This window comes from Anolis sagrei, chromosome 3 (assembly GCF_037176765.1).
Source record: "Anolis sagrei isolate rAnoSag1 chromosome 3, rAnoSag1.mat, whole genome shotgun sequence".
Classification (NCBI taxonomy): Eukaryota; Metazoa; Chordata; class Lepidosauria; order Squamata; family Dactyloidae; genus Anolis; species Anolis sagrei.
In genome coordinates, this window is record NC_090023.1 from 201,953,303 (window position 1) to 201,970,247 (window position 16,945).

Sequence of the window (16,945 nt, forward strand, 5' to 3'; positions counted from 1 at the left end):
TGTGATGAGAAGTTGAATGCATATAAAATTATGTATGATGTTGAAAAGGTGAATAGGAAGACATTTTTCTCACTCTCATTATACTCGCTCATCATTCTCAAGCAAGAATCCTATTCAGTGAAGCTGAATGCTTTGAGACTCAGGATGGATTCATAGAGTTGGGATTCTCTCCAGGCAGAACAAGGCTACTCTGATTGCTAGTCGTGATGCCCACACATTGCCAACCATTTAAAAAGCAATATGTTTCTATATATCAGTTGCTGAGGAACGCAAGGAGGAAGATGTCATTCTTGAAAGCTTCCAGCAGGCAACGAGTAGGTTGCTGTGTAAGCACAGAGCTTTATGAGATAAGCCTTTGCCCTGATTCAGTACGTTTCTCATATCCTTGGGAATGTATAGATCAGGGACAACTGTCACTTCAACATTGCTGAATTGCAAATATCACCATTCTATATCACTCACTACGCTGGCTGCAACTGTTAGGAACAACAATCTGACATGATCTTGGTGGGGAACACAATTCTCACATTTGTTATGAATATACAGTATAAACCTTTTATTTTTTTCTACCTCCTGCCACACTGCAATCATTTTCAGACAATGGAATTATTTTGATAATACTGCTTGCTTGCTCAGAAATAAAGAAACAAAACAAAGGTGGGTACTTAAATATTTTCCACAAGAAAGGCATACAGTATTTCAGCTGTAATGATCAGACACAGTTTGTCTTAGCCATTGTTTGTGAACCATTCAGAAGAATCTAAAGTCTACAAGAAGTTCCAGATTGTGAAGAGCAAGCCTAAGCTGTGTGGGCACTTTGCTCTTATTCCAATTGCAGGGTGAGGATTTGCACTGCCTCACCACTGTTCCTATCACTGGCCAGCTGTAGACTAATGCCCCTTCCCAACAGGCCCTATATCTCAGGATCGAATACCAAGTTTTCTGCTTTAAACTGGATTATATGTGTCCGCACTGAAGGATAATCTGAGATAAACAGAAAACCTGGAATCAGATCCTAGGATATAGGGCCTATCTGGAAGGGCCCATAGGGAACATACACTCCTCGTCAGAGATCTTCAATCTTTCTCAGTATGCTCTGATCCAAAAACAATCCAAAAAGTTCGCTCAACCTTATTTACGTCCCACAGAAACATTTCCAACAACACTGAACAAAATGTTATCTTACCTGCGCCCCCAATTAGCTTTTTCTTACATTTGCTATCATTCTAAAAAGGTGATTCAATCAACATCAATGGATTGTGGAAAGCTACCCAATATGAGCCTGAAAGGAAATCTCATTCACTTTTACCTATTTCTCATCTTCCAGTCATCTAGCAAGCCCAGATGGTTCTTGCCTATGACTGCTTCAGGGCAGAACCTCTGACATGTAAATTTTACTTCACTATGTAAAATTATCCCTTTCCATTTATTGCACTGGCCTTTACAGCACATTTGAAGACATCACTGAACTTCCTGAAAGCTATTTCCTGATTCCTACCACTGTTAAGTCCTTCACACATCAATATTAATGATGGAGAATGTCTGGCCTTTGAGATGGGTGTAGTCCACATGACTCATAAGACTCTTTGTTATTGCCACTTTCCGGATTGACCAAAACAAAGCAAGGAACTCTGGTATGAAGTTTTGAAAGCTACTGCATGAGGCACAGCTAGGCTTTGGAGTCCCGAGCTATATCTGGGAAGCTGATGCAGTAGTGCTTTTTGGAAAGCAAACATGTATGAAATTTAGTTGTGTTTTGAATGTCTGATGAGAAAATGCCCAAATTGGTAAGAATTACATCTGTTCTCATTCCCTTTGCTTTGTGCTTGCCCCATGCATCCAGTCCCATCTACAACACACTCCTCAAACTCCTGGAACACACAGTGGGGAGAAAAGAGGTCTCCAAAAGGCATATATTGTGTTTCTTTTCTTTATTTTTAAAGTATGAAAAAGTCTAGTGACACCTAGAATGCAACGTGGTATTCACTTCTGTTCTATTTGAACTGATCTAACCTTCCCTTAAAATCTCACGACCATCACTGTTATTTTGCAGAAACCAATTCCATCATTAAAGTATGGGATGTGCAAGGAACTTCCATTTATACTAAATTCAGTAACATCTAGTTTCAATGGAGGTGCCCAAGCAACCTGATGACACTGGCTTCCTTTTTCTGCACAGTTCTACAATATCTTTTTGAGGTGCAATAATCAAATACATGCTTTCAAGTCTACTGCTGCTTATGGCAAGGCACATGGTGTTTTCTAGTAAAAGAATACTATGTTTTGCAGTTCCTTGCTTTGAAATACAGCCTACAGCAGTGGTTCCCAATCAGTGGGCTGCGTAAGAACGAAAATCCGGTCCACGAATATTCTTCCTCTTTATTTATTTTATTAGTGCTCCTTTCCACAGAGCTAACCAGCCCCGTCCCTTTTGGTACTAGTGTTGGAGAGTGGTCCCCGGTCAAAATGGGCTCTGGTCAAAAACAGGTTGGGAACCACTGGCCTACAGCAACAGGTATTCACTGTCTTTCTCCTATCGAACCAAGACTGACCTTGCTTGGTTTCAAAATCAAGCAGGATTTGGATTTGGAGGGTGGGTGGGTTACGGGCCATATTTACCCTTAAATTCAAATAATCTATGGAAAAGTTAAAAATAACATAACCTAATAGATCCTGATGACCTGATAATTTATTCCCACAGTAAATCATGTGAAAAATTGGTAGCTATTAAACTCTTATGTAGGTAATATTTTTTAGGAAGTGTCTGTTAGAAATGCACACATATACTGAGTGTGTTAAATACATATTTCCCATATTTATCTTTTATTATGACTGTGAGTGAGTGAAAACTGGTCAAGCCGATCTCTCAAAAATTTTGGTAGCTTTAATATAAAACTGTTTTCCTCACCCCCATTTTTGGAATGCCACTTTATGATACCTCCCTAACAAATTTAGCAAGTTGTTCTCTTGACATGAGGCTTTGAAGATGACTAAGTATGACAGAAATAGAATTGTTACTTGCTTCAAAACGATTCGGTCATCACAGAAGTAAGGTTTATGACAGCAAAAACGGCACACCTGTCAGACTCCTAAGAAAGGATCTTCCATTAACACAAAGCATTTATATGGATCTGAAGTCTTAAAACAAACACCTCACGGAGGATTCTCTACCATTGCATCTTCTGCAGAACAATAACATTCTTTCTTTCCAGCTTTTGCCAAGCCACATTATCTATCTCAAAATGGGGTATACCTCTCAAAATTCAACTTTTAGGGGTGCTTCAGATTCTTACAGAAGTCTTAAGAAAGACCTTCCTATCAAAACAGGTCTACTAAGCCAACTTTATGACTTTCAGAAATGAAAGCATCAATCGTCAATGGCATCATAGACAAAAAATGTCTATACAAAAAGATTTCTTGCTTCTGGAGGGCTCTGGGAATGATGTTTTTGTAATTAAACAAGAGTGCCAACCAACACACATCCTGAAAAAGTTTTTTCTGAAAAAAACATGAAAGCAACTGGTCCTAATTTTTGTTAGTTATTTTTTGTATCAAGTTGGTGTGATTCTCAGAAGGCCAACATGGTGCAGCGGTTATTGACTTGACTGTCTTAGAGACCACACGTCTCTTTACACACCTGTCTTGAAGTTAAGATATTCAAGAAGGAACTCCTATGAATACTATCATCCACAAAGGATACTTGAAGTATATAGAGAAGCATTTTTTTTCTGTTTCTCCTAGTGGCACACTATCTCATCATAGCTGCAATCAGTTCCCACTCTTTCTGCTTTTAGTAACAGTGTGTGAACACTTTTTTTCAAATCAGCCTTTTAGAAGTTATATTTATTGATAGTGTCTAGATGTTGAACGTGCCAGGGAAGTCGATCTCTAGTAGGGTGAAGCAGTCTTAGGAATGTCTGGCCAATCCAGGTCATGTATGTGTCATCTAGAAAGCTTTTTGAATAGAAGGGGAAATACAGTAAATACCTTTGAAACATTCCACTGTAAACAAGCAGTTCCATCCAACAAGACTGAAGAATAGAGTAGATCTACACACCCAAGGATCAAGAATCCAAGGAATCCAAAAGTGAGAGTATGTACCAGTCTGTTGAACAATATGTCTACAACAAGACCTCACCCCAGCTGCTGATAGATTTATAGCTTCATGATCTTGGCACACCTGTTATTGGCTGGGTTTCCTGCGAATTTTGCAAATATAGTGCTATGAAATGATTAGCTGAACAAAAGGAGAGCTCACATGTTAAAAGTGACATGAATTATACAGGCTTGAATATTTATTTATTTATTTATTTACCTTACTTATATACCGCTGTTCTCAGCCCGAAGGCGACTCACAGCGGTTCACAACAAATAAGAACAGTAAAAATTCAATGCTACAGTATAAAAAACAGTTAATAACCCAACACATTACATAATTAATAACAATTACTACAATAACCATTCATGGTTCTGGGCATTTATCCAAGCTAACAGATAACAGCCCAGTACAGTTTTAAAGAAAGCTACATTAAAAAAACAGTGACCTTGACAGAACCCCAGTAAACAAAAAATGCCAATGTTGTACATTTTTTACAAAAAGTATTCTAAACAGGTGTAAATTTCCAGCAATCAACCAAGCCATGTTCAATGGTGAATAGTTAACAGGCTCAAGTGATAGGTAGCTCATCAAAAGAACAGAAAAAGTCTAAAGTGATTAGATGAGTGGTGGCCTTGTGCAAATGCTAGTAAAACGTGTCTCTAATTGGCTGATAACAAGAACATAAAAATTGCTCCTGGTAGGCAGAAATGAATAGAGAGGAGCTTGATATATCGTATTTACTCACGTCTAATGTGCCATTGACTCTAATGCGCACTCAGTTTTCAAAACCCAAAAAAGTATTTTCCATATTACACTAATCTAATTTACACCCTAATTTTGAGAAGATAATTTAGTAAAAAAAAAGGGTGAGTGTTGGAATCGAGTAAATCAGGGGCCAGGCTTAGAATAGTGGGTTAAACCGCTAAGCTGCAAAAAAATCCTGCCAATCGAAATGTTGGCAGTTCAAGCCCGGGTCGGGGTGAGCACTCGCCATCAGTCCCAGCTCCTGATCACCTAACCGATCAAAAGCAGCAATGTGAGTGGAGAAATAGGTACCGCTTTAAGTGGGGGAGGTAATAAAAGGTGCCCATAAGTACATGCCAGCAATTCAATTGAGAGGACGGCTATGGATGACAAAGCTCCTCAGCATGGAAAATGGAGCGACAGCACACACATACACATATATACATACACACACTCCATGGCCAGAGTCGAGCACAGCCTCCAGATTCCAAAAATGGAAAAAGATGGGAAAGCCTTTACCTATGTTCATGTATTGTCTGTCTTGTTAACTGTATAACGGCATTGAATGTTTAGTGTATATGTGTTCTGTAATCTACCCTGAGTCCCCTTGGGGAGATAGAGCAGAACATAAATAAAGTATATTATTATTATTATTATTATTATTATTATTATTATTATTTAAATATGATACTATAGAAGCCTAAAGAGGGACCCAATTAAATACCTTCACAACATTTATTTTTGATCCCAGGAATCCAGTGGGACTCCAAAGGTGGAAATATCCTCAATAGATCATTTTTCAGGCAAAACATTTCTTTGAACTGAAGTAGGGAGTTCCTATGAGCCTCAAAAACAGTAAAGTGGACCTTTCACCATCTCCATATGCTATAGGTCTCTAAGATTTTCTTTTATCATCTACAGGTCTTTATTTAAAAGGTTATCAAGAGGGCAGTCCTATGACTTCCTGGTTTGGGGAAGGTCAAAGAGAAACTTCAAGACACATTTAAACAGATGTGAACCCCAACACAGTGTCTGAAAACCTGGCAAAATATCTTACAGAAGAGAAAGATTTTTGGTGCTATGTATGGACTTGGCCCTGCACTTTGTTCATCCCAGCTGCAACATCACGGCTGAATGAAGAACAGGAAGAAGTACAAAATAAAGTCTTCATATTATAAATAGAAACACAGACATAGATCCCTGGCTTTTCCTAAGGAAAAAGCATGAATTTGCCACAGAGAAAAGCGTAACAAGCCAAATATCAGTATGCCCATTGTAGGAAGTATGAGCAAACTGCCTCGACACAAAATATAAAATACGGCAATTTCCAGTGATACAAGTAATAGCACAGAGAGAAAATCTGAAACCAAAAAGGCTTACATTTCCCAAGTGCCTTAAAAAAAGAGAAAACTTTAGACTTATTCCTTACTATTTATTTTATACCCACCTTTGTCCCAGCACAGAAGGCAAGATGGTTTATGGCATGAATTAAAATAGAACACAAATAAATACCAGGATTTATAATATTAAAGAAAATGTTGAGAATAACAACTATCTGATTAAAACCTGAATTAAAACAGTTCAGACACATTGAAAAATGTAACATGGGAAAAAGTACAATCCACATTATCTATTTTGAACTGGATTATATGAGTCTACACTGCCATATAATCCAGGTCAGAGCAGATAATTAGAATTTTATACTGCAGTGTAAAAGGGCCTCAGATAGTTTGTGTCCAAAAGCTTGTATGGTCAGAAATGTCTAAACTTGCTGTGAGAATAAAAGCAAGTTGGTCACAGGGATCTCCCATGGAAACAAGTTCCACACTATGGAAGTAGCTGCTGAGAAAGCCCTCTTTCATGTCCTCACCAAATGTTCCTGCAAGAATAATAGAATTGAAGGAATGTCTTTTAAAAATCTCAGTCAGCACATGTGGGCAAATTTGGCCTTTCATACATTCTTAGATATAAACTATATAGGGCAATGTGAGGTTTGAGTGTTGAGCTATGATTCTGGTGATCAGGGTTTAAATCTTCTCTCAGTCATAGTAATCCACTGAGTTACTTTGGGCAAGCCACATTCTTTCATCTTTAGAAAGTGGCACAGGCAAGCACACTCTGAACCAATCTTGCCAAGAAGATGATAGGTTTTCCTCTAGGATGCCATAAGTCAGTAATGACTTGAAAGCACACAGCAACAGCGTTACAATACATTAAGCTCCCTCAAGGAACACCTCAGCAAGCGAGTGTCCAAAAGTGGCAGGCTAAAACCCAGAACTTCAAGCCATAGCTGATACCAAATGAGAGACTCCCTCCTGGGCACACAGAAGACTGGGCAATTTGGAAGGTGCTGAACAGACTGCGCTGTCACCACGAGACACAGAGCCAACCTTAAAAAATTGGGCTACAAAGTGGAGTCCACAACATGCGAGTGTGGAGAAGAGCAAACCACAGACCACCTACTATAATGCAGTCAAAGCCCTGCCACATACGCAATGGAAGGCCTTCATACAGCAACACCAGAGGCACTTGAAGTGACCAGCTTCTTGTCAAAGGACATTTAGTGTAATGCCAAGTTTTTTCACTTTGTGTTTTTAAATACATTACAACTGTACCCTCAATTCGCTTCTTACACGATAAATAAGCATCCTCAAACCAATTCTACTTCCCAAACCATCCAGATACATCTTCCCACACTTGTCAAAATGTATCCTTTCTAAACTATTCATCTACTTGGAGAACATAACGGTCCTAATGAAAATATGATGCAGGCACAAGCTGTTAGGAATGGTGGGAGCTGAAGTCCAAAACATCTGGAGGAGCACAGTTTGAGAAACTCTGGGTTAGCACAATGGTGACTGGTGTCTTCATGGAGATGAGAATCTGCTCTGACTTTGAGTCAAGACTTTAAAGGCACTGTCCAAGGTCCTGTGAATTTATTTGGGGGTAAATTTCAACTCCACCGTTGGTTCCTAAAGCATTCAGATTAAATCACAGGGAAAATTCACTGCCAGACTGACACTGAACCCACTAGTCACACCTGGCCCTGTATTTCCATCTGGGCCCCTCCATAACAATTCCATCCTGGAAAAACTCCAGCATTCACAGTCCATCTGCAAACCCACTCCTAATCTGTTTCAGCAACATTTTAATCAGTAACTCTCCACTTAATGAGAAACATCAAAAAATATATCACTAGCTCCTCCTAGGCAAGTGACTGTAGGCTATTTTTTAACGCCCCCCCCCCCCCCCCAATCCAATGAACAAGAGATTCCCACCAAATATTTCCAAGTCCCCGCTTCTGTAAGGCTGTCCTCACTCATCTAGGCTGTTCCTCCAACACAAGCTGGTCTGGAATCTATATCCATAAATACCGTCCGCAAAAATGTCAAACAATCTGTTACATACATCTCAAAGGGAAAACAAGCAAAGAAAAATAATCCCTTCATTTACTTTGGCCTTTTAGAAACAAAGATCATTTTTGCAAAAGCCATCTGACAAACCAGTTCTGGGCTCTGTTACCACAAAGCACCTGAAAACAACCTTCATTCATCCCTTAATAACCTGGCACAGCAGGCCTGTGGATATTCTGTGAGAGAGATGCAGCCTGGATGATGAAAGACAAGCAGAAACAGAGCAGTTCAGGCTGAGTATTGTTTATCCAAAATGCTTGAGACCAGAAATGTTTGGGATTCTTCCCCTCATCCCCTCCCAAATTGTGGAATACTTTTATTTTCATATATGTATATAAGATATCTTGTAGATGAGATCCAAAAGTAACAGTGATATTCATCCATGTTTCATACATGCCTTATACACATAGCTCAAGGCAATTTTCCATACAAAGTCTTCAATAATTTTATGCATTTTGTGCAAAGGACCATCGGAAAGCAATGGTGTAACCATCCCAAAACATTTGCGTGGATGGGTTTAGATATAAGAACATTTCAAATTTTGGAATTCTGAATAAGGGATGGTCAACCTGTACTATCATCTTAGGAGAAGGGGAATGAGAACTGCTTCATAAACATAAACACCAAAAAGTACCCTACTGATTTGAACTCCAAAACTCTTTGCATACTGCAAAAAGTACAAAAGGAAAAAGAAGATCCCCAACTGGAAAAACACAGATTCCAACCAGATGTTTTGGGTCTCTTTAACCACAACGCATCTCTTTTTAGAGTAATAAAGCAGGGCAGAAATAACAGCAAAGCAAAATTCTCACTTAGCAGATGGATGTGATTTGACAAATATTCCATAACCTGGTGCCCTTGAAATGTATTAGACTATAACTAACATAATTTTAAGATACCATGACGAGTAGACTATTGTGAAAATTAGGGAGTGAGTGCCTAATCCAGCTGAACGTCACTACATTGTTGTCAGTTACCTGGGGTGCTGTAATTGTTGTAATTATATTTGCTATTATCCCTTCCATCTAGTATTTTCATGTTTTCAAAACAATAGTAAAGGGCAGTTAAAATTCATAGCATCAAGGGTTGTTGATCAGAAAGTAGATTTTACAACCAGTTTGTGTTTTGACTAAATATCAAATGGGAATGTCAATTACAGTCAACTGAGCCATAGGGTCAAAGAGTTGGAGGAGATCCCAAGGGCCATCTAGTCCAACCCCATTCTTCAATGCATAAACACACAAATAAAGCACACTTAACAGATGGCCATCTAGCCTCTGCTTAAAAACCTCAAAGGAAGGAGGCTCCAACATACTCCAAAGCAGCATGAGTCCACTGCCGAACAGCATTAACCAAAAGGAAGTTCTCCCTAATCTTCTGATGGAATCTCTTTTCCTACCATTTGAATCCATTGTGTCTATCATCTCCAGAGCAGCAGAAAACAAGCTTACCCACCTCCTCAATTTGACATCCTTTCAAATATTTGAACATGGCTATCATGTCCATTCCCAGCCTTCTTTTCTCCAAACTAAAAATCCTCAGGTCACTAAGCAGCTCCTCATCAGGCTTGATTTCCAAACCTTAGACAATTTTGGTCACCCCTCTCTGGACACTGTGTATCCGTCTATAGTCATGAACAACCTGATACATATGCTTCTATCTATACTAGAATGGGTCCACATCCAAAATATAGGGTGGGGGACATGTTATTCAGTCTATATAAAAATAAAACTTTCCAATACTAACATCAGGTGACATCCCCTATAATACGGAACATCCCAAGTCCTACAAGACACAGGCTTCCAGCCCTTCAATTAAGAGTCATCCCTAAAACTAAGGAACAGCTGGCAACCTTGCCCAAACCCAAATAACTTGAAGCCCATTGATTTTCATATAAAATAAATATAATAAAAATATTTATCAACAACACTTTTACCACCAAAATGACCACCCATAACATTTTTGCACACAATTTCAACAAAAAATGTATTAGCTTTTTTTAAAAAAATGTGCGTGTGAATATATATATAGTGCCGTGACCACACATGCGAGTCTTCCTTCTCCTCTCCTTCACATAGGTTTTTATTTTGACCCTCTATCCCAGTGGTTCTCAACCTGTGGGTCCCCAGATGTTTTGGCCTACAACTCCCAGAAATCCCAGCCAGTTTTCCAGATGTTTGGATTTCTGGGAATTGAAGGCCAAAACATCTGGGGACCCACAGGTTGAGAACCATCTGCTCTGAACTGGATTATGTGGCAGTGTAGACGAGGCCTAAATTGGGCATGACAGAATCCACTGTGCCTTAAAACTGTTTTCATAACAGCCTCTTTTGAGTAATAACTTCCTCCACCCTGTGTCACCTGCTCTGCTTAGTTCTTTTAACACATTTAATATTTAAATGTCTATTTAAAATATTTAATTGTTTTTAAATCTTAGGTTTTTTTTTTAAATGCCTGGTTTTTAATGTGTTGCCAGCAGACTTGAGTCCCATTAACAAGAGGAAGTCAAGCTAGAAATTAATAATAATAATACAGATTGACCGTTCCCTTTTCAAAATTCCAAAATAACCCAGAATGCAAAATTTATAAAACAATACCATGAATACTACTACTACTAATAATAATAATAATAGTAATAATAGAATCATAGAATAATAAGAGTTGGAAGGGACCACATAACCCCCTGTTATGCAGGAAAAGCTCAAAAAATCCCTGACAGATAGCCATCCAGCCTCTGTTAAAAAGTTTCCAAGCAAGGAACTTCCACCACACTCCAAGGCAGAGAGTTACACTGTTGAACAGCATGTATGTTCAGGAAGTTCTTCCTAATGTTCAGGTGGAATCTCCTTTCCTGTAATTTGAACCAATTGCTCCAAGGGCAGCAGAAAACAAGCCTGCTCCCACTTCTTTATGACACCCTTTCACATATTTATACATGGCTATCATGTCTCCTTTCAACCTTCTCTTCTGCAGGCTAAGCATACCCAATTCTTTAATACGGTCCTCATAGGGCATGGTCTCCAGACCTTTGATCATTTTAGTTGCCCTTCTCTGGACACATTCTGGCTTGCCAACATCTCCCTTAAATTGCAGTGTCCAGAACTGGACACAGTATTCCAGGTGAGGTCTAACTAAAGCAGAATACAAAGGCACCATGACTTTCCTCAATCTAGGCACTAGACTCCTTCTGATCTAGCCCTAAATCCCATTGGCCTTTTTAGCTGCTGTATCACTCTGTTGGGTCATGTTTGACTTGTTGTCTACGAAGTCTCCAAGATGAGCTAATGTGGTTGATACAGGTTGACCATCGTCTTTTCAATACAGGGTGACCATTCCTTTTTCAATACAGGTTGACTATCCCCTGTTCAATACAGGTTGACCATTCCCTGTTCAGTGCAGATTGACCATTGCCTTTTCAATACAGATTGACCATCCCTTTTTCAGAATTCCAAAATACTCCAGAATACATTTATAAAACAGTAACAACAACAACAATACAGGTTGAGTATCCCTCAACAGGAAATATAAAATTATCAACCTGGATGTCTAATGCTTTCTAGTGGTTCAATGAATAATGAACTGTGCTTCAGGCACAAAATGATTTGAAGTATTGTGTACAAAGGTGCCTTCAAGCTATATGTTAATGAGGTGCATGTGCAACATAAATGAATTTAATGCTCAGACCTGGGCCCCATCTCTAAGGTATCTCATTGTTTATTTATTTATCGATTTATTTATATCCCGCTTTATCTCTCCATACAGAGACTCAAAGCAGCTCACTATCAAAAACATTACAACTTAAAATACACAAATATACAATAATAAAACAGTATATCTTTACATATTATTAATAGTAATTAAATTTGATATATTAGTATTAGTATATTAAAACTTTACTATATATGATTATATTTTATTATTGGTATTATATAGTATTACATTATATTATTATCAATATTATATGTAAATACACAATATATTATATTGTTAGCATAGCACAGTATTAGTATTATATATGACTATATTGTACTATACCACTATACTGCAATATTATTAGTAATATTACATGTAACATATAATATACAATTATATTAATATTATATTTTACTATATTATTATACCACAATATATATAAAATACACTACCAGTTTATTATACTATTAGTATATTATTATATTGTACTATATCATAAGTTGTATTATATATAATATATAACATATTATATTACAATACTACAAGATATATAATACACTACCTGTATATTATACCATTAGTATTATATAATATACTGTACTATATTACAAGTTGTAATATATATAAAATATAATATTATAATACCATAAGATATATAACACACTACCAGTATATTATACTATTAGTATTATGATACAGTACAATATATTATGTAATACTTACAGCATACTATACTCCTGGTGTATTATATATATTGTGGTATTGTAATATGTGTTATATATTATATATACAAGTTATGATATAGTACAATATATTATATAAGTTGTAGTATATATAATATATAACACATTATATTACAATACAACAATATATATAATAGACTACCAGAATATTATACTATTAGTATTATATTACTATATAATAAGTTGTATTATATACAATATATAGCATATTATATTACAATACTACAATATATATAATACACTACCAGTATGTTATACTGGTAGCATTATATATTGTACTGTATCATAGCTTGTAGTATACATAATATATAACATTATATTACAACATTATTAGTATTATGTATAATTTATTAGTATTATTACATTACAATGTTATTATTTCTATAATAATTATGCACATAAATACAAATACAGACAACAAACAAACTACTGTTTTCAAGCACCTGTAATGATAAGTTGCTCTCTTGAGTGACACCCACCCTAAGGCTGCATCTACACCACTTGAACTGTCCCTGGCTCAATGCGATGGGGTTTCTGGGACTTGTAGTTTGGCGAGGCAGCAGCCCTATTGGGACAGAGAAGGCGGCAGACCTCGCCGGACTACAACTCCCAGGGTTCCTTTCTCCTGGAGCCCGCGCCTCATCCCCACCTCTGCCTGGACTCACTCACCGGGTCGGAGCTGGAAGCTGCCGTCGGCGCGGCTACACCAGAGCGCCCGCTCGCCTTGCTGGAGGATGTAGTGGTCCTTGGCTTGGAAGAGCTCCATGCTGGGCGAGGAGGGAAAGGCAAGAAGCGGCGGCCCGGAGCGGAGAGGAGGAGAGCCAAGGAAGGGAAGGGACCTGTCCTGCTTGCCGCGCCCGCCTCGCCAAGAGCAGGAGCTCCCAGCCCAGCCCAACCCTCCCCTTGGAGCGCCAGGCAGCGACTGCGGCGGCTCCAGAGGAAGCAGGGCGGGAGCGCGCGCCCAGCCTCTTGCGCCCCGCCCCCTTTTCGGAGGGACGCGCTCTCATTGGTGCCCATCCCGGCTGGACAGATTCCGGCGCGCTCGAGCCAACCAGCGCGTGACGACAAGCTCCAGCGGCTCCTTTTTTTTTTTCGTTCTCCCTCTCTTTCTCTCTCTCTTTTTTAATTTAAAGGGACAGAACTGCCTATTAGCCAAGGGCAATCTGACTGAGAGTGTATCTTTGCACTGTAAAATGATGAGTGCAGTTGGACACTGCTTGAACTCCCCATTAATCAATGCTATGGGATCATGGGCAAGATGGATGGATGACTGAGAGTGTATCTTTGCACTGTAAAATGATGAGTGCAGTTGGACACTGCTTGAACTCCCCATTAATCAATGCTATGGGATCATGGGCAAGATGGATGGATGGCATCCTTGAAGTGACTGGACTGACCTTGAAGGAGCTGGGGGTGGTGACGGCCGACAGGGAGCTCTGGCGTGGGCTGGTCCACGAGGTCACGAAGAGTCGGAGACGACTGAACGAATGAACAACAACAACATGGGATCCTGGGGTTTGTAGCTTGTTGTGGCACAATCTACAGTGTAGAATTAATGTAGCTTGACGCCACTTTGAATTGCCATGGCTCAGTGCCATGGGATCTTGGGATTTGTAGTTTGTTGTCGCATCCGTGTAGGATTAATGCAGCTTGGCACCACTTTGAACTGTCATGGCTCAATGCTTTGGGATCTTGAGATTTGTAGTGTATTGTGGTGTCAATGTAGAATTAATGCAGTTTGACACCACTTTTAATTGTCATGGCTCAATGCTATGAGATCCTGGGATTTGTAGTTTGCTGTGGCACCATCTACACAGTGTAGAGTTAATGCAGCTTGACATCACTTTGAATTAACATGGCTCAATGCTATGAAATCCTGGGTTTTGTAGTTTGTTGTGGCGTCATCTACAGTGTAGAGTTAATGCAGCTTGACCTTGAACTGTCATGGTGTCGTTGAGGCCATCCCAGACCCCTGCCTTCAAGCTGGTGTGACCTGCAGCAGGGAGTTCCACGGTTCCTGATTGCCAAGTTGAGCCTAACTGATGCAATGTGCCCCAGCAGCTTCTCAACCAGGGACTCTCTACAGTCATGTGCTCTCTCCAGTCATGTGCTAAATTCTAACACTATCTGCTATCTCGCTTTTTGTATTTTGGGCTTCTATGCACGGGGAATAACCTTTTTGATTTAAAGAATATAATTTCAAGAGAACAGCTGATTGTCAAAAACCAAGCCTTGCTGCTGCTGCGCTGCCACTGCCTTCGCAGCTTCTTCGCCCCTGCCAAGCCCCTGCCCTGGAGACTCGGTGTGGCTACCCCATGAGGCTTTCAGAGAACAGCCTGGCCCCGAGGCTTCCGTCCTTGGAGGGAGTTGTAGTTTCCCAAGGACCGGCTCGATCTCAGCGCTGCAGAACTCCATCCCTTGGCTCAGTGGAAATCACCAGACGCCTCTTTGTGGTTTTGGACTTTCTGCCAAGTGTTTTGGACTTGGACTCAAAAAACTTGTTTTCACCTATGAATTTCCCTTGAATGAACTATGAACTCATATATTCCTGAAATTATTACTTTAATCAATTCCTCTGGTGGGTGGGATAGGGAGGGGGTGCCTGATATGAATTTTTTGTGATTCCTATATTTCCCCATATATTTTCCTCATATTCCTGACCTAGCCCTGAACCCTTTGTCCCTTCCCCTCTCCTTGGGGAAAATCAACAAGGAAGCTGCCCTGGCTTTGAAAGGGCAATCAGCAATCACAAAAGAACTCTTATCTTGAAACCTATTGCATGGAAAATAGAACTGAAAATCCCTTTTTGATTTCAGAGTTGGGCCATCAGATTGAGGTTTCGCTTGGCAAACTTTTAATCACATAACAATGGCGGGCCAGACAACCCTCGAAAAGTCTCTTCCTCCCAACACCGTTTTTTCATTCAAAGCTCTCCACAACAGACATCTACCACAGCCTATTCATTGTGTCATATCTGATTGCAACAGAAAAACCCGGATTAAGTAATCATTACTTATCGCAGACCCATCTAAGGACAATAGAAATAGTTTCTTTAGAAAACCGATCCCCAGACTCAAGGAACCCCAGGACATTAAAATCCTATAATCCACTCAAAAATGCATTGTTTCTTTTCGTTCCGCCTCCCTTCCTCCTGATTCGCTAGAGCGCCGAGGCGGTAGCAGCTTTCTGATAGGCTCTAGTGCAGCGGAGGAGCTCTGTGATTGGTTCTGGTGCGGGGAGGGCGGCCGTGCCTCCTCCCAGCTGTTATCGCATCAGCCAATCACTGTCAAGCTGGGAGGAGGGCGGGGAGCAGGAATTTTGAAACTTCCAAGCCTGTATTTCCTATAAGAATGCCTCTGATTTCTGTAACCACATGCTCTGCTTGGCGAATGATTGCTGCATTGCATCCTTTTCAGCTGTCAGAACAAAACTTTATACTCCCACCTCTCGAACGAGACCACTAGTGCTCTGCTGCATCGTCAACAGACTGAATGATGTGCATTTTTAAAAAGGAAGTTATGCTGCCTCACACTGTATAATATATTCCCTATAGGTCCAGGGTTCCTTCTGTTGTCATTGCTAATTGGCTTTGGTCATGGCGGGAATTTTAATAAACTCTCAATGGTCTGTTTATTGATTCACTCAAGAAAAGGGTGCAAGCAGAAAGGATTGCAGTCAGGCAAGAGATAATGGATTAAGATATGTTTTGATATCTGTGCTCCAATCAATACAATGGGTGCCAGTCAGGTAGATCAAACCCCAGGGAGGGGGTCTGACTCAGCAATGGAGGCAAGGAAATGTTCCTAGGGATGAAATAAGACCATATCTGGAAAACTCTGTCTTGTTTCCTAAAACCCATTATGTGTTCCATGTGTCTTCTCAGGGTCCAATAGCATACAGGTTTGGAGATATATTCCTCTGTTAATGTTAAAACAAGCAGAAGTAAAGAAATGGTTAGATATAAGGTAGATGAACAAATATTAAATCAGAGAAATTAACAAAAGGGAGGCAAGAAATCCTCTTTTAAAACTAATTATGTATACATGTTTGTAGTTTAGAGTGACATGCAATTAGAGTAGAGATAGATGTTCTGTAGTTTGATATGTAGTTGTATGTCTGTTTATACGTGCATAGATTTTTTTTATTTCTTTGTTTTTCTTTTAATTCTTTTTGGTTAAATAATTTAGTTAAAAATATTGGAGGGGAGAATTAGGGCTTGAAAATATTTTTTAAACTTTTTTTTTTTACATATC

The 16,945-nt window shown here is 39.4% G+C and overlaps 1 protein-coding gene across 1 annotated transcript in view; it reads right to left on the reverse strand.

Moving 5' to 3' along the window:
* INPP5F (inositol polyphosphate-5-phosphatase F) overlaps nt 1-13,779 on the reverse strand; it is a 56,482-nt gene extending 42,703 nt beyond the window's left edge. Inside the window, 2 exon segments of the mRNA XM_060768535.2 lie at nt 13,362-13,422; nt 13,424-13,779. Coding sequence (XP_060624518.2) covers nt 13,362-13,422; nt 13,424-13,699 — 337 coding nt within the window. The 5' untranslated portion in view covers nt 13,700-13,779.
* Between the last annotated feature and the right edge of the window lie 3,166 nt (nt 13,780-16,945).